This window comes from Melospiza melodia, chromosome 3 (genome assembly GCF_035770615.1).
Source record: "Melospiza melodia melodia isolate bMelMel2 chromosome 3, bMelMel2.pri, whole genome shotgun sequence".
In the NCBI taxonomy this organism is placed as follows: domain Eukaryota; kingdom Metazoa; phylum Chordata; class Aves; order Passeriformes; family Passerellidae; genus Melospiza; species Melospiza melodia.
The window spans coordinates 68,942,471-68,961,620 of record NC_086196.1 but is presented as its reverse complement, the minus strand read 5'-3'; the positions used below and the strand labels follow the sequence as shown (position 1 = coordinate 68,961,620).

Below are 19,150 nucleotides of genomic sequence, written 5' to 3'. Positions count from 1 at the left end.
GGTGATAAGGGTAACAATAACACTTTGTATTTGTAGCATATTTTCCTTACCCAGCCGCACTGGTATGTTGTTTCACCAGAGAAGACCAACACTGTTTTCTTCTCTCTTGCTCCTCTGTAGTACTTAACCTTTTGCAAAAAGGTGTGCTGGGAATGTTGTAGTGGTGTTGTATTCCAGAATTGCTGCTTTCAAGGTAACTTTTCTTTTTAATTCTAGAAAAGCCAGGCTGTTCTTCATAAAGCGGCTTTACAGATAGAGTTTTCTTTGCAATTAGGATATGGTTTGCATTGTAACCATAGTTAAATTACTGTCATTTCAATATACAATACACTGGAAAGGACTTCTAAGGTATCCACTTAGGGTGGTCCAGCATCAAATTTGCCTCTTGTTAAAAGCAGACATCAGTGTTGCAGGTGAAACCCTGGAATGTTGACTCTTGCATTTTAAAACAATGGAAAAGTATTATATGGATTCAGTATTTAAACCCATGTGCTTAGTTGGTGAGAATCCTTTTTCACTTGTAAAAATTATTCCTGTGGATAAAGAGACCAACATACAGGACCCACAGCCTTGTCTGACAACCAGGTCTAGTTAAGTAAGTGCTGACCTGTGTGATGGGAGGTAGTCTGTGCTGTTTCCATTATCTTCTCTGACCTTGGACTTGAATCACAAAGTGCTGAGTTGGTAAAAAAAATTGTATGTCTTGACTGTCTCTTAAAATTTTCAAATCCATACTCTCTGTTTAAGGAAGAGTAAAACATCTCTGGACCGAAATTCCACGGGACCTTTTTTTCATAAGATAGGTCTTGTGATTAGTGATTGTCAAATGAGGTTACTTCCATTGTGCAGTCTTAGTAAGCTGCAAATCTTACCTTTGCACTGTGTAACAACTTAGCTGAGATCCTTCTATTCAGAACCTCTTGATATTTGTTTTTCTAAATGTGATTCTTTGCTTCCGTCACTTACAGCATTACAGCTTTTTGGTCATCCCCAGTATTTAGAAGCTTTTGACCAGGAAAACGCAAAAGTTCTTCTTTAGCTTACATCCTTTTTTTGTTTTATGGTAATCTTAAAGACAGTCCTGTAAATTTAGTCTTTATTTCATGTTGGAAATAGGTTTTAAACATAGGTTGACATTATTTCTTTCCACACGGTAACTGGGAATGACCAGAATGGTGCAGGATTTCAGCTTTGCACATAAACTGAAGTGGTGGCAGTTAATCTAAACTGTGTTTACTCTTGGCTCAGGTTCATCTGCCTTTTTAGGGCCTTGGTGACAGTGTGCTTCTAACTAGGTAATTTTTGTATGCGTACTTTAAAACTTGTCAGGATCATTTTCAACTTTAAGGCCTAATCATTTGATTGCAGTATCCCTTAATAACCTTTACTTGTGCTGATTTTTTATTTTGAAATATTCTTTAATGGCGAGAAAACTTGCTAGACTACCCCACTGTTTCGCTTCTCCTTCTAGACTTCAAACAAAACTTTTTTTTTTCTACTGGCCATTAAACCATCTGCAGTATGTAAGGTATTAAAGCTTTAGGATATTAGTTCATGAATGCATTGATGTTCTTGTGAGTGGTTAATGTATTTTATCTGTCACTGGGGAGGAATGTGCTGCTCAGCTCGCTCCTTGTGCGAGTGCTGTGACTCATGAGCGCGAGGTGCTTCAAAAGGATTTCAGCGCTCCATCTCCTTCTTCAGTCTTGCAGTTGCTTTTCTAAGAATAGAAGCAGCAAAACAGACAGCGGGGTTCCTTCTCAGCTGCTACAGTTCATTACTGCTGTAGTCATGAAAGCTGACATTCCATCTTCACATCTCACGGTTCCTGTTTACCTGTGGGGCTGCAAACACTGTGACTTGTACTGCTCCTTGGGAGCAGACGCCACATCTACAGCTGGGCTTCCAGTGTGGATGATCAAAACTATGAGATACAGGAATTGGGTGCCTCTACGTGTCAGGCAGTTTTATGGGAGCAGCATGAGACCTCCAGAAAATGTGGGGGGTATGTCCAGTGCAAGACGTGTTCTTGTAATACTTAAGATAGATTGGAAATCTTCTTTAGATACCTGCTGCGGTCATAGCTTGTGTATTCTGACAGGATTTTTAATTTTAAAAGTTTTCTCATAATGTAAACTCCTTGCCTAATACAACTGCAAAGTGCTAAAGCTCTTGAAATGGTATTGGCAGAATTTAAGTCAGTGAAAGGTTTGCTTCCTTGAAGGTGAGCTAAGGTTTTGCTGTTTATTGATTCTCATTCACATATGGGTAAAAGGAGCCCTCTCTTCAGCCACAAGCGTCATCTCTTGTGCCAGTGAATTATAGAACTCAAGTAAACTGTACCCTTGAGGTCTTGAATGTGCACTCCAGGAAAATTAAGTCAATCTTCAAAAGCAGTCATTGCTAGAGCCTGTTTCCAAAAGGAGCTGCTGTGCTTTAGGAAAAGGTTCTTGGCTTGGTTAGAAAGGTGACAGAGCCAGGGAATCTCTGTTGTAATTGTCTCTTGTTTTTAACCCTTTGGATTGTTGGTTAATTGAAGTAAGAGGGCGGGATGACTTAGGGTGACTACTGAAGTGTTCTTGTCCACAAAGCACATCTGACTTTAAACTGCAGGAGGGGGAGCGGAACAGAAGCTAAGAAGAACTGAGAGCAAAAAGAAATTTGTGTTGTTTCATACAATGAAGCATAGAGGTGTGCAAAATGGTTGGTCACAAAAAACCAAAGATGGTGACTGGGACATCTTAAACCCCGCCTTGGCTTTTTAACATATATTGTAGGAATAACCTCCCTTTATTTGCAGCCTTCCCTTCCCTAACTTCTGTTCCTACTGTGAATTTTCTATTTCAAGTATTTTTCTTCATTGAAATAAAGGGAAAAATTGTCACTGCAGTCAGTTTATCATCATAAAAATCTGAATCAAGTTATCTGTAAAGGATGCTCTTTTTGTTAGCAAAATCTGGTTTGAAATTGCATGTTTACGACCTAAAGATATGGAAATTGTGGTAGTCTTGAAATAAAAATAATCTTCTTTTAGGAAGAATACATTCTTTAATAGAAGAAGGACAGTATATGAAATGAAGATATGTTTAATGAGATATGATATTGTATGTATGTTCTTTTCTTCCTTTCTGTGCTGTATTTTTATTCATGATCTGTACCTCTTATGTGTGCTATTAAAAACATGATATGAAGCCTTCCTTGGCAGTAGGAATTTTGGAAGGAATGGGTGGGATAAGAAGAGCTATTTTTCTCTTTCAAGTAGTATAGGTCTGATTTTATGTAGGTGTTTTAAAATATATTCTGACCCTAAAATATGTGCTTAGTAAGTGTAAAAGACTAACTGTATGATAATTAGCTTAGTCCATTTTTTGTTTTCCTTTTTTTCACTGTAGACAAACAGTTCTCAGAGATAAATACCTTAACCTTTTTGTGAAGGGCAAAAAACCTCTAAGTAGTATTTAACCTTTGGCATCATTTCTGGGATTTCATAATGCCAGCCATCAAAGAATCCCATCTATTAAGGAGAGACAAATGAGTTGAACAACTGTACATGGTTAGTCCAGTTGAAACATGCTTTGAGTTGTTTGTGAATAACAGTAAAGCAGGATTGCAACTTGCCAGACATAAATGCTTGACTAAGAGGGAAAATGTTTAAAACATAGAAACCTGGTTGTCAGGCATTAGTCACTGCTCAATACCTAACAATAACATTCTTTCTGCTAGATAGCTGTTGAGGAAGGCTGTTCCTCAATAATGCTATTTGTTTGTTGCTGAAGGTTTCCAAGTGATTGACTAAAGGTGGCTCTGTTCAGTTCTAAAAGTTGCCAGTCTGCACCTTCTTGGAACAAGTTTTCATGAAGTCTTGTGACATGGATGCAAGTGATCAGAAGGGAAAATAAACTATGGATGGGTCTAAAAAGGCAGGGTCCTGTACCTGGGGAGGAGTAACCCTGTGCACCAGCAGCACAGTCTGGGAGCTGGCCTGCTGGAGAGGAGCTCTGTGAGAAGGACCTGGAAGTCCTGGTGGACAGCAAGCTGTCCCTGAGCCAGCAGCACCTTATGCCAAGAAAGCCAGTGGTGTCCTGGGGTGCACTGGGGACAGCATTGCCAGCAGGTCAGGGGAGGTGATCCTGTCCCTCAGCTCTGCTCTAGTGAGGCCACATGTGGAGTGCTGTGTCCAGTTCTGGGCTCCTCAGTACCAGAGAGACGTGGAGCTACTGGAGCTGGTCCAGTGGAGGCCTGCAAAGATGATGCAGGGACTGGAACATGTGTCTTAGGAGGAAAAGATGAGAGAGGTGACTGAGAGGTCACCTCAGAATCTCATCAACCAGATTCTTAGGTGTCTGAAGGGAGATGTCAGAGGATGGACCAGGCTCTGCTCAGTGGTATCAGGCAATAGGACAAGGACAATGTGCAGAAACTGATGCATAGGAATTTCCACCTGAATCTGAGGAAGAACTGTACTGTACAGTGACCAAGCACTGGAACAGGTTGTCCAGAGAGGTTGTGCAGAGTCTCTCTCACTGGAGATGTTCAAGAGCTGTGTGGATGCAATCCTGTGCCGTGTGCTCTGGGATGGCCTGCTTGAGCAGGGAGGTTGGGCTGCATGATCCACTGTGGTTCCTTCCAGCCTTACCCATTCTGTGATTCTGCGCAAAGTTCTGGAGTGGAAGTTCTTAACTTCTTGCAGTTTCTAGAGAAAGTTGTGAATATTGTGTGGACTCAAGCCTAAGTAGCACATAAAGTGGATATCCAAATCAGTGACACGTTTACGTATATTGTAACATGTAGGTGATTTGTGTTTCAGTAGTGGTGACTAGAATGCTTAAGGTGACTTCCCTGACCTTGCCATAAAATGTCAGTCTTTAAAACTCAGTGCCTTTTGAAGTAATAAGTTAGGACGTAAGTTGTTATGAGGCCAAGGAGATCTATGCCAGTTCTTAGGGGACACTGTAGTGAAGCTACTGACTATAACAAAGAAGAGATGCTGAAAGTTTCAGAGCATTTTTTAAGTTTTAATATACAGTGTGCAGAATGAAGTTGTTCATATTAATGTCTGGGCAGTTGCACAAATCAGTAGAGTACCATTCTTCCAGATACATTCAAAACTATAAAATAAATCTAGTGAATGGTTAGTTAGGTTAGTAGTTCTTTGCTCAGCCTCCTGACATACTGTAATTGAAGTGCTTGAATATTTATTCATAGCATCACTTGCATGCAAACAGTTACATTAAGGACATGATTACAAAGTAGCCAAGTGTTCTGAGAACTTGAAATAACAAGTAATAGTTCAGTAAAAATATGGAAAAATTGTATTACTTTTGTTCTCTTCTTGGAGCTCTATAAGGATTAGGTCATAAAAAGCTAAGTCTGCAGCTCATTAAATGAAATATTTTCTTGATGTTGTACATCTTGCGTTTCTTTTTATGAGAGAAGGATAAATATTTCTGTCATGGGGCTCATGTAATTGCAAGTAGATTTGTCTTCATTTCTGGTGAAGCCTTTTGCTCACAACCTGAAGTCACAAGTGAAGTCTCTTTTTAAGCTAAATCACTTCTGTCTTGCCACATTAAAATTATTTCCTGCTCTTTACTCCCTTTATATTATTTTACTATGTTAAACTGCATTTGCAGAAATCTAACTATTGTCAGGCTGTAGACACAGAACTGCTGTCTTTAAAAAATGTGCTCTGGCAGTAGAATGAAGCTGTGAAGGAAAGTTTGCTGGATCTCAGGACCTCAAGTAACAAATATTTGCCTTTGAGCTGTTTTTTGTCTTCTTACAGTGGAGCAAAGCAGTGTTGTTGATTCTGCTGCCATGCAGCTGAGGTTTTGATTTCAGTGTTTTCAGCTGCAGTGGAGGAATGTAATAGTTCAAGTATTTCTTAAAGCAAAATGTTCTCCTTTGTGTGGGGAGAAAATTGAAGATGAGCATTTATTCCCCCCACTGAATTTAAAGGCACACAGTGAACTTTAAACTCTAGAGATCTGAGGGTTTGGTTTTTTCTTCTTTATAAGACTGTAGTAATGACAGTGGTTTTTCTGCACACTTCTGTGGTTTGCTGTTCTCTTTTCAATCCAGTGAAGGACGTGGACAAAGTGATTCTGTTCTCCTCGATAATCAGGTCAATCAATTGACCATAGAGTGTGATGAAGCACAAGAGACAGCCTGGTTGCCTGAGGAGGAGTGACAGAGAGGGAAGAAGCAAGAGGGAGGCCAGCTGGAACCCTGGGATTTAATAACCCACTACCTGTCAGCTGAGCTCTTGGCTGGGCTGCTTGATAGGTGCAGTGAGTGGAGTCAATCAGCTTGAAGAATTAAATCAAACTTCATTTTACTTCACCTTGTGTTTGGAGTGGGATCACAGAGCTCACCTTTTTGTTACTTTTCAGCTGAAACCTGTTAGTGCATTGTGAGCTGCTTGTTTGTTTTATACCCTCTTGTATTTAACAACAGTAGGTAAAATTGGTAATGAGAGGTTTTTCCTCCTCTATTTCTTTGACTGGGCCTATCTGAAGTTTCAAAGTCAGACATTAGTCTTCACCTAGTATGTTAAAAGTGTACTTTTTTATAGCAAATTGAGCTTCATAATAAGCTTCATAATAATAATAACAGCCTCCTCTTTAGCTGTTTTCAACTGTATGCTGCTTCTCATGGCATGTGTTTTTCAGTCGTGACCTTCAGTTTAATCCATTGTGAAGTTAGATCATTTTTGGAGAGGTTAATTTTAAACTGTTCTACAATTCAAATTATTAGTATTAAATTGCTATGTTCCAGGGAAATATTTATAGTAAAGAAATGCATTTATTTTCTCTGAGTGATCTAGAAATAAAATAGTTTTATTTGGAAACAATTAGCTACTTGTGAGAAATGTGATTTTGTAGATACTTGATATATTTAGTACTTAATTTTTATTACTTTTAGAAAGCAACAGTTCAATAAGACTGTTGTATATTAGCTACTTAATAGAAAAACTGAAGTAATAATTTCAAAGTTGGTATGTGGTTGATTCATTTCCCTTTAAAACAATTCTCTTTCATCTTAATTTCTTGCTCTGTGGGGTACTGCCATGGTGAGATAATGTGGAACACTTGATAAGGAAGGAGCACATCGACTCCAGCTGCTGTGGCCAGGCATTTTCCAGCGTTCATGGAGTGAGAGAGGGCATTGCAGGGAATGTGCACACAGTGGGGAGGAGGGACAAAGGGGCTCTTCCAAGTTCATGGTGAGACAAACAAGGAAAGATCTCTGCTTAGCTTTCCCAGGGAAAGGAAAGGAGATTGAACATTATGGAATGAATAGTCCTCTTCACCCTCATGTCTCTACCCTGATTTTATCTATTTGTGACCAAACACAGCATTTTCTTTTTTTATTTTGTGGTCAAGTCTCAATTCAGTAGTAATTTTGGAGCTGTAATAAAGTGGCAATTTTCAAAAGTGTGCTACTAATTGATTTCTTCAAGGACATGGAAGCTATGCATGGATTATTGCTTCTTGTCTTCAGTGCGTAGCCTATTACCTTTGCATCAGTTAAACCATCTTTTAGAAGACAGTAATTAGCCTGTGCTGAGAGTTTTTCACTGCCTGAAGAACTTTTAACTATACAAAAGAGTCAGTAGTGCAGGTGAAATATTTCCTTTGTTGTCAGAACTGAAAATAATAGCCAGTAGGAACCTCTCAAGGTACAGAGCAAACACAGAAGAATTTATGTCCTACATGCATGGGCAATGCATCTTAATTTTCTTTTTGAACTTTACAGAGCTCCTCTGCCTGTCTCCATCCTTTCCCTTAACCCTGCACTGCAGTGTCCATTATTGCAGTGTCCATCCCTCTCACTGAAGAAAGACAGACTCTACTCACTTGTCTCTTAGCCCCAGTAGCAGCATTAGACATATTCTGGTCTTTAGTTTACAGCACACATTTCCTGGTTCCCCATCCTGTTTTCTTTGGGAGGCAGTCTTCTCTTTCTCCACTTACTTCATGATGATGGGACTATCAATTTTAACCCCTCTTCCTTATCTCAGCATGGTTTTCATAGTCAGGTTAAGTGTTGGGTGATAATCAACTGTATCTTCCTTCTGACATCATTCTTGCCACTGGAGCATCTGGTCTGTAAAGTATTAACTAATAGATTCTGTCATCTGAGCAGCATTTTCTGAACCGCTTCCTTGCCTTTAGCTAACTTGTTTAGATTTGAATGAATGAGTTTGTTTAACGTAGCATTTTAAACCTAGTGATCCAAATACAGATTTTTTTGGTTTGCTTTTACTGGAGTAGAATAATAACAGTGAGTGTGGAAATTAAAAAAAAACTTGCTAAATTAAAAAAAAAAAACAAACAAGCCCAGCCAGCAAAACCCACAGCTGACAATATAATTTTCTTTTTAATCTAATGAGGTGAGATAGATGAATATGAAAGCTGGGTCAAAAAGCTTATGTAATTTTCAGACCCTAAATATAGAATGGTGTAATGACACAAAAAGATCAATGTCTGTGCACATGTTCTGGCAGAGTATTTTTGTTTTGTTGTTATTCTGCGCATGCAGTTTCAAATGAAGCTGGATACCCCGTGCTTGGATAAACACTCTTGCTAATATTCCTGCCCTATGCTATATGCCAATATAAATTGACATGTAGCATGTAGGTTTCTTTATGATTGTAGTCTGGGTGTGGGGTCGTTTTGTTGATAGAAAAATGTCCATGTTCTCCATGTTCTCATTGTTAAATTTACCTTTTTTTTTTTTTTTTAATACAGTAGTGGAATGGGGTGATGATGTCAAAGCAGTGTCAGAAGATGAAGCCATGGTGCTGGTGAACCACCAAGCGACGGGTGACGTGTGCACGCTGATGATGTGCCTGCAGGACAAAGGCACGGTAGGCTACAGCCGGGGCAGGGGTGGTGCTGGGCTCCCTGCTCTCATCCCTGTGCAGCCCTGATAACCCACCAGGGCACCACAGCAGGGAGCTTTTTGTCTGGATTTGGTCCAGTGTGACAGCCAGGAGCTTGGAGCAGGTATAGACCCTGGACATTGTTTGGAGAAGGTGAGCTGTGAGCTGAGTCACTGTGCATGCAGTCAAGGTTAACACAGAGGGAAGCAGATCTCCTCACAAGCAATCCCGTGCTTGACTTTTCCCTCTCACCTCGTGCCTTTGTGCAACTCAAGCCAAATCTGCTCACACCAGCACAGGTCAGGCTTCTTGCTTATGACTTTATTGCAGCATGGAATTTTTCTCAAAGTTAGAGCAAGCAGTGTATGGGATTTTGGTAGGATGAGGGCATGCCAAAGCTAAGCTACCTAGCTAAGGTCCAAATTGCTTGAGCTCTTATTTCACGAGCCCTTAAGGATTTCTTGGTGAGAAGTTTTAACTAATGTTAATCGTTCCATGCATTGCTGTTCAGAAAATTCACATCTAAGGAGTGGAAACAGAGTAGAGGATCTAAACAGGAGATCAGATTTCTGTACAAATCAGGAAGAAGGGCATGTGTGCATGGTTAGGCTACAAAGAGTAGGAGGCATACCTGTCAAGCTGTAAAAATGCAGCAGCTGTATCTGTCTTAGTGTTATCTTCTTTCTTGAAGTGTCTTAGTGTTGATCCCTTCTTCATACCCTGAAGAAACAAGGAAACAAGAACTGTTTTTTGTTGCATCTGCACAGTTTGTACCTGGTACTGTTTTTCTTAGTGCAGATTAATAGAGTTATGGGTACACTTACCTTTATCAATGATGTAACATTATTTAAAAAGTTTTCCAGATCTTGCTTATGACAGCAAAGCTGATGAGAAAAAAAACCAAACCACAACTTTTAAACAACCCCACCTCACAAAGTATGAAAATGGTACTCAAGATGGAGCAGAGACCTTTCTTTCTTTCTACTCTAGGCTAGAGCAGGCTGTTGTAAAAGTACTTTTGATTGCTTTCATTTCTTTTGGAATTGAGGACATTTGGTATAGATGGTATTCTGTGCTGTACCCAGACGAGTAGAATTACAGAATAAACTCTTTAATTTCCCTCATCAAAATCGTACCTAGGACAATCTTGTGGTAAAGATGTGACTGTGAGGGTGTAGTCCTGTGGGTATGTATGGCATATGATCTTAACCACTGGTTTATAGATACAAATCTAAGTCATGCTTATTCTGTTTGACCCCATAGCTCAAACATTTCAGTCAAGGCAGAAGTTTCAGTGAATGTAGGAGATGCTAAAAATGAAGGAAGGCATTGAGATCACAAATAATCTTCACCATGGAAATTATTATGTTTGCATGTTTTCAGAAAAGCAGAAAATCCCTAAAATCCCTATTTTTTCCCTGAAGTAGTTGTAGTCATTGCTCTTGGAATGTGCATGTCCCCAGCTTAGTATGGCTTTGATGTTTTTAGCTAATTAAGAAGAAAAACAATATGAGCTTCAATACATGCTTAAAATACAGCATGAGTAATACAAGTGGCTGAAAATAATGAGAAAGATCAGGATAGTTTATGTTTGCTAGAACTTGCTGGATCAGGTGCTTTTAAATAGCATGCTTGGTATTTCTAAAGAGAATTGTCTTTACTTAGTGTGACTTTGGAAGTACTGGAGGAAAAAAAAATAAACCTACCTGTCCAGAAATAGTCATTGTACAGTATGTAAATGCCTAAATTAGTCACCTTCCCTTAAAGCCTGTTTAAACTTAACATGGAGTCCTTCACAAGCTTGATACTAATCTATCAGCAAGACTGTAATTTTCAAGAATTTTTTTTGTTTAGGATGGTTAAGCTTGTGCTACTCCAGAACTTCTTTTGCTTGCTTTAACTGCCAGTACAGACCAAAACCAGATGTAATCTGCAAGTACTTAGAGTTGAATGCTGTTTTTAAAAAAATGTTCATGCAAGACATCAGAAGTGTTCAGTTTAAAGTTCTGGATTTTTCTATGTAGTGAGGCAAATGCATGAGACAGTCTTGTAACTTGACAGTGTTTCCCAAGGGTGGTGTCAGGTAATTTTTTCCAGTATTTTATAAATCCTTATATACCAATCAGAGTGTAGCCTATCTGTTTTAAGTAAAATCAGTCTCACAAAGCAGTAAGATAAAATACATGTGCTGAGATATTTCTGGTTTTTTAGATTCACTTGCATGAATAAGAAAAGAATGATCTTTAATCAGAGAAGTGGAACTTCAGCTAAAAATTAGAATTTTAGTAGAAGGACTGGATTGGCATTATTTGATTAATACATTATACCATAATGTAAGCCAAACAGCAACATTTCAGGTGAACCAGAAGTGACTTAATTACACTTTAATAAAAATTTGAGAAATTGTTCCAATTTCTTTGTGAAAGTAAGAGTTAAAAAAATTAAGTAAGTTGTGGTCTCATAAATATTGAAGGTTATTTTTTATTACTATTATTATATTTATTATATACATATAATATTTATTATTATTATATATTATATTAATTTTATTATAATATTATTTATTATTTTATTTTTATTTATATTACCCTACAAAGAAGTAGGGTAAAATTCTGCTACTACTGTTTTCTGACAGGATTAGGACTGATAAATGTGGGGTTTTTTTCTGATTTGGAACAGAAAGCAGTGCCAGGAAGGGTGTAGTGGGGACAAAAGTGCAGCTTGCAGTGGTTTGTGTGCAGATTTCAAGTTGTGCTTTCTCAGGTTTCATTTTTAAGTTACAGGTGCTTGAAAGATGAAAGTCAGTCTGTCCAGGTTGCTTTGTTATGAAATCTGTGTAGGCTGAAGCAGGCCTGTGAATAGAAGGCACATAGATATTTTTTTATATAGTTGGAAAAAGCTTTTGCTAGCTTCTGAACTTACTTAACCAGGAAGCATTTAAGAAGCAGGGCCTGAAGTGGCATCCAAAAATTCTTTGAAGCCATCAACAACTATTAATTTGTGTTCAGAATACTTCTGAATGTCTTTGTTTAAACCTCCTTGAAATGCAAGTGATAAGAGGCTCATCTCATAAGTGTTGCTTTATTCCTGAGGATGCCAAATAGAGGAGTCACTACATAGAAGAGTTACCAGCAAAATTTTGCAGTGTCCTCTATTCTGTCCTTGCTAGCAGAATAAAAGGAATATCTATTAATCTCATTTGCCTTTTGAATAGCAGACAAGAGAACTGTGTCCTATTATTTGAACTGCTTTTTGATTTGGTATGTTAGTATGTGTATATATATTGCTTCAGACATAAAAATACTTTCTCTTTGTACTTCTTACCATTGCCTAGGCTCACAGGCAGATTTATGATCACTGGGCTCTGAAGTTTGTCTCTTTGTAGCCCACACACTGCAGACTGTGAGTGTCTCAGTTGTAATTTGTGTGTCACACTTACCTTTGGCAAAATCTCATCCCTCAGGAAGACTGGGGAGGCTCAGGGATGCTAGTTATAGAAGCCCTGTGGCACCTGAAACAAGGTGAGATGGACTTCAGACTTTGAAAAGCAGTGACCAACTTGCAGGATAAATCTAAATTAAAAGACAGCATCAGATGGTATGGTAGGGGAGAAGCTGTAGCACTGCTGGGCAAGGGTTCCTCATCCAGGATTGCCATGGAACATCTGGGACCAGTGCTGACTCCTCAAAAGACACATTTTCTTTCCAGCAAAGCAGAGTATTAAGCTTGCTTATCTCCTCCAGTAAAATAGATTGTGTTGGTTTAACTTCTGCTTGAGACAATAGAAGGTAGTTGTCAGAATGCCAGAGTAGTAGATGAACACTGGCAGTGTTTAGCCTGAGTACTGCTGCAGGCTAAATCATCATTAGTGAAATTTTGGTGGTGTTTCTATCAAAGGATGTGGTTCCCTACAGCAGCCTGTCCCCTCTGGGTGATGCATGGGCATGAGCTTATTGTGGTGCCTTGATGAGCAGTAACACCTCTGGTGATGCTTTTTTTGACTCTTGTCCTTAGGGCACACCCTTCTTTCTTGGCTTTTTTTGCATAAAGCTTTTTAGTTTACTGAAATGGAAAGAATGTTAATGTCTGCAGAGAAGAATTTTGGCTCACTTTAATTTAACACAGCCCAGAGATCACTGTAGGATAAACGATTTCACCAATATGAGTCTCAAGTAAGGATCTAGGAACTAATTTTTCTTTTGTCACTCACAAATACATAGTGTGCCTTTGGTCCTTTGGATGCATCTAGTAAGGAATACCACTGGCAGACAGGAAGGGATAGTAGCATGTTACCTTTATTTCTTAGGCTGCTTTCTTCTGTGTTTGCCTCAAAGTGCATGAGAAAGATGCAAAGCAGAAGGTGCTTGCATGATCCTCTGACCACCAGAAAAATGTCACAGTGCTTCATATTCTTTGTTGATAGTGGTAAATGGAAGAATACAGGCTTACATGACTTGAGGCTCACTGAACTTGTGCCAACTGTGATGCAGGCTCATTACCCAGGGAAGAGAAAAGGCAGCCCATGATTGGGAGCATGTAAGAGACACTGGGTGTTCCAGTTTGGGGAACCACTTCCTACCCCTCTCAAAAGCTACGTGTAGGAGAGATAGAGGAAAAAGATCTTGTGAGAAAAGAAGCTTTTCCCTGCTGTTGTTTACTTTGTTGGGAGTAATTCTCCTAAGAAGCGATGGCCAAGTGAATTGATCTGCTCAACCTTGCTGGTTTTGCCTTCCCTGTGCTGCTTGACTGGGACAAACAGCAAGCTTTGATTAAATTCTCAGGCATGCAAGTGGCTGCTCTGCCATGGCTAATGCTGTACAACTGTGTATTACATAACAAAAAGGCAACTATTTAATCCTCCTCTCGAGGGAGAAGCATAGCACCTGTGCTGCTTTATATTTTGGGCATAAAGGACCTTATTCTATTTATTTGCCAGTTTTATTGCTGTTGAAAGAGTGACAAGAATGTGACCAGTATATACATAACTCATCATTCTCTGCACTTGATAATTCACTCATTTTTAAAATTTCTTTTTACTTTTCAGGTTGTCCGTCAGATGATGTGGCTGATGGACCATATTTTTAAGTATACAAACTTTGGCATTGTGTCTCTAATCCATGGAGACTTCTTTATAAGACAGGTAAATTGAAACACACAATACTGCTTTGATTTATCCTTTTATTTGGAACATCATGGTGTTATGGGACTTACTTATCACCTTGTGGCTGGTTTGCATGATAAAATAGCTTTGCTGTGATGTGTATATTTGAGGAGGTCATTGTTCTGAAGCTACTTTATTTTCCAAGCTGTTTTTATTATTTGCATAGACACAAATGATGATGGAATCCAGTTGTGAATGGAGCCTATTATGAGAGAGGTGTACAAGCAAAATACCTGGGCAGTCCTTTTTATCTCTGTTTCTGAGCACGCCTCTCATCTTTCCTTAGTGACCTTGAAGCCATGCAGGGAGTCTGTGTGGTTAGGTCACTCTTCTGGCTGCAGAGTTTCAAATTAGGACTGTCCCTTTTGATGGTGACATAGTAGTGGATCAATTTAAGGGGGTGATGGACCTGTGTAAATAATAATTAATTGGTTCTTGAAGGGTAATTATTATTTGAGCATTAGGAAAGAATGTCTGTTGAGCTCAACATCTGAAATATTAATGAATGAGACATTCAGATTATTTCATACAGCTTGGGTAAGGTTTTTTGTTGTGTGGTGGCTGTTGATCAAACTGCACTCTCCAAGTAGTACCTCAGGAGGCCAATGAAAAGCATGAACCTGTTTCCAGTTACATGAACTGCAATATCCATCATACATGTTTCTTTGCTCTCCTTATTCCTTTGTCTGAACATAAAATGTGTAGAGAGCCAGAGAGAATTAATGAATTTTCACATTGCAGAGAAGTTAATTTACCCAAAATGAAATAGAGAGATGCCTAATCACAGCAGGACACAGCTGAAGTGAGATTCACTAACACTACAGGCATGGTTAGAAAACAAAGGTCTCTAGAGGCACACAGCTGTGTATTGTGAGAGGATGGATGGAAGGAACAGGGTTGGATGCTGTGTAAAATATAAATCTGTTCCAATAGGTAGAACTTACAATATGCACATTTTGAGGTACACAAGTCTGTCACCTTGTTAGTTAAAATTTCTGAGTGTGGGGTTGCAATTCCAGTCACGAAACCAAACCAGTTTTTTGCACTGAGCTGCAAAAACAAAGGCTTTTCCTCATTTTTGTAAAGTGGCTGACGTAGACAGCATCACAGATACAATGATGTCATTGTGAGTCTAAAGATAAGCCAATTGAAAATATAACGTTTCTAGGCTGTCAGCCTTTGGGTGTGGCAAAATACTTCATTTGAGTGAGTAATGGTCCTTTGCCTAACTCTAGTAATATTTGGATTATTACTGTTCGCTGCTCTTTTCTTGACTACTGTGCTATCCTGGAGTCCTGTGGTCTGATATAAGAAAGGACTGGCTTAACTGAGGACTTTTATGTTGCTTTATAATTGCATTAATATGAGCAGGCAAAGCCTTTTCCTTCCCTCTCGTGCTAAGTTGGAAGTAATTGCAGTGGGGAGACTTAAATGTAGGAGAAGCACTTTCACAAAACTCACTTTCAGTAAAATACTGTCTTTCATTGAACCCCACATGTTCCCTCTTCCTTCCTCTGACCAAAAAACCCAGCTAACCACCAAACAGTAAAATGTTTGTGGCAGTGTAGTTGACATTTCAGAGAGTTGAAATCACCTCTACTGAGGAGAGCTTTAATTTTTCCCTCCTGTGTCTTTTGAGTGATTTGACAAGGTCACTTTGAAACACTCAAAAATGCTAATTAATGTAAAGAGATTCCTCTGAAAATTTGGATAGCTTGGTGCATGCAGAGATGGGAAGAGGAAAGATTGTTCCTGAAGATATTTGTGCAGTAATTAAGGCTGTATCTTACTGTTCTTGAATGAAGAAGTTGTCCTAATGCACCAAAGAGGAGAAATGAGTGGGTCTTTGGAGCAGGGCAGATCTGAGTGAAGTCTGTGGTTTGGCTGGGCTAACCCAGCTGAGGTCCATAGGCCTCCAGCAGGTACTCCAAGGAGAACATTGCTTTTTATTGTCTCAGGGGCTTAATTTTATCTCTGAAAAGAGAGGAACCTTAGAAGTATAATTATTAATGTCTGATGTTACCTCTTTAAAGCAATCATTTTATTTGGATAATGTTTTACCCTTGCAGGGGAGAACACACCGTGACCAGCAGCTCGTGTTACTCAAAGATCATCTAGAAAAATATTACAGGAGCCGCAATAGGAAATGGATTGTTTTATTTCCAGAGGGTGGCTTTCTTAGGAAAAGAAGAGAAACAAGCCAGGCATTTGCCAAGAAAAACAATTTGCCATTTCTTAAGCATGTCACCCTGCCACGTCTTGGGGCAACACAAGTAATTCTGAAGACGCTTGTAGCGCCACAAGAAAATGGAACTCCACCAGCTGGAGATGGTGTGAGAAGAGGTAAAGATCACTTCACTCTGTGGGTATAAAGCAAATTAAATGTCAGAGACTTGAGTTAAAAAAGCATTGAGTAGAATTGTCCCTGTAAATATCAAATACATTGTAAAAATATTTTCATAATTAGTTTTAGTTCACTGACTTTAGTTTTGATGTTGAGACAAAAGAAACCACCTTAGTTTTAATTTGATTTAGTTTGTGGTATGGCTGCATGACTGCTTGGCTTGGCTCACATGATGGGTGAAGCAGATACTGGAATAAGCGCCCAGAGTGAGCAAGAAGGTGATCCACTCCTTTGGGTAAGATTGATGGTTTGCACTGGTTTGTGACAGCGTGGAACTATAGTAAAAGTATTTCTGGAATATGCTAGCTGTGTTCATATTTTTATTCCAGGCTTTAGGAGTTTCTTTGCATCCACTGCTGTATACATTATTCCTCTTCTTGAACTCTTTTCCACTGAGTTCAGGTCCTTCTGTTCTGTACAGATCTTTGTGTTGCCTGTGCCCATTGTTTCTGGAGTTAACTGTCACTGATCACTAGATTTGAAGGATTGTTTTGGCTGTCATGTCAGAACAGTTCCGAGGGAATAAGAATATTCCTGCAACATTATTGTTCTGGGTGCCTGGGCTATAGGGGCGGGTATAGTTGGGATATAAGTAATGCCTGTAGTTAAGGGACGTGGTGCTTTTTTCTCTTGGTTTTTAAAATTAACTTCTTGGCATGTTCAAGAGCAGGGTTAGATCTTTCTTAATTTCCTTGTGGATTTCTGTTACTTATTAAAGAAACAATGGATTGAGGGGTTGTGGTAGTTTCTTATTGATGGGTGGGGCTGGTGTTTCACAGCCAAATTCTGATAATCATTTAGCAATTTGAAACAAAGATCATTACTAATGAAGCCACATAGGCAAAAGACTTTGGATTATTTTCTGTCTGAAGTTCAACTCTTAGGGTTAGCAAGAACCCTTGTACAGAAATTGCTTCCATGTTTTTAGTTTTGAAGTTATTCTTGTCAACATAGGAAATAAATTGAGATGATGTTCTTGGAGAAGTGAAGGTAGGATTTAAAATGAGATGAAAAATCAAGCTGTGGAATGCACCAGAGTGTTTCCTGTCAGGCTACATTCAGCAAAGAAAGGCTGAAGAAAGCTCTTGTCATAAAATATCTTAGGTTTAAAAGAGAAACTGAATACCCTGGTCCTTGTTAAAAAGTTTGGGTTTTTCTGAGGAGAAAAGTTTGGCCTGTTCCTGTTCTATTTCTTGCTGTCTTAAAAAGATATGGAGAGTAAGAATTTCCTCAAATTAATTATAAGTTGTCTGGTTCTGGAGGGAGGCCAAAAGTGCTTGTTAAATACCAATTTTATATTTCCCTATTCTTAGGTTGCTATCAACTTAGCTGAACATTGAACTTGGCTTCCTTTTTTTTCCCTCTGAGTGGCATCATTCAGACTCTAGAGAAATGATCATTTGATAGTAGTGGACCTAACTGGGTACTAAAATAAAGGAATTCTCTCAGAAATAAAATGGAACCATATTGTCCATCCTACTCAAGAAAAGATAATTGGACAAAAATAGGAATGAAATGTGTGGGTTTAGCTGTCACTTTTTCATAGTAATGGACTTGAAAATGTACTAAAAGGGATGAAAAAGAAAAGTGAAAGTAAATTTTGTAGGCTAGGGAAAAGTAGTATTTGATACATAGTGACACTGAGATTTTTTTTGTCCTCTCCTCTTTTAAGCTCACAAAAATATTTCCAGCATTGTAAAAACTTCCCTTTCAGAGATGTATGAAATATTAGTTCTTGATTGTATCTTGTATAAAAGAGTCTTCCTCTGATCTGTTGCTTTCGGAATGCTTTTATTGGTCTCTTGCCACGTCAGAAAATGTTTGTTCAGTTGAATGAAATATAGTTCTATAAATTGCTATGTTTATATTATAAAGTTAGAAGTCTGACAAAGTTAGTGAATATCTTTACTTTTAATCTCTTCTGTCTTTTCCCTTTTTTTAATCCCATGAAGCACCCGTGTTAGTGCAATCAAGCTTCCCTCCTATTCAGGTGGCCCTTGTTGAGCTGTGGGTGCCAGAGCCAGGTGTAGTGCACAGAGTAAAGGCTTTGCCAGGGGCTGCCATAGAGAGACTGCCTGTAAACCTTTTAAAAGTACATGATAACTCTTCTCCTTTGCTTGGGAAGGGGTTTCTCTATCAGAAGCATCACACTTGAGCTTCATGGTGTGCTGGACACATTTTTCATATGCAACACTTCTTGTGCTCTGTACCATCTTAACAGTGTTCCTGGAGTCCTGGCTTGCCAATTTATTCAGTTTACTATAATAAGCTTTCTACTCCATCTTTTATTATTCTCCCTGTCCTTTTGTTTCCACCAAGCTTTATTGATACTCATGGTAATTCACCTTCCTCTCCCACATGATTTTAGTTCAATTGGTTTATAGATTAAGAGTTTTCCTCATCAAAAGTTATGTCCCCTTCCTGTTGAGTTTCCTTGGTAGCTATTTTAATGTTGAGTCATGATACACAGTTCTGTTCTTGACTGCTAACATTTCATTAGTACTTAATTCATTTTAAATGATCCTTGTAGCTTTTATACTGTTGTAAATTTGATACCATTCTACTTTCTGAGCTGGAGAGATGTGTAAAACTGGGTGAAAGAAGAAAAGATGACAAAGGAAACTAGAATAAAAGGTGGTTTGTCCTTAGTGCCCTGCTGTCACAGTTTGACACAAGCCAAGTCAGATACAGTTGTTTG

At 38.8% G+C, this 19,150-nt stretch overlaps 1 protein-coding gene across 1 annotated transcript in view; it reads left to right on the top strand.

Moving 5' to 3' along the window:
* The window catches only part of LPGAT1 (lysophosphatidylglycerol acyltransferase 1), a 58,779-nt gene that overhangs the window by 18,889 nt on the left and 20,740 nt on the right, over nt 1-19,150 (top strand). Inside the window, exons 3-5 of the mRNA XM_063152152.1 lie at nt 8,754-8,872; nt 13,932-14,027; nt 16,118-16,391. Of these exons, the coding sequence (XP_063008222.1) occupies nt 8,754-8,872; nt 13,932-14,027; nt 16,118-16,391 (489 nt within the window). The remainder of the gene's footprint in view (nt 1-8,753; nt 8,873-13,931; nt 14,028-16,117; nt 16,392-19,150) is intronic.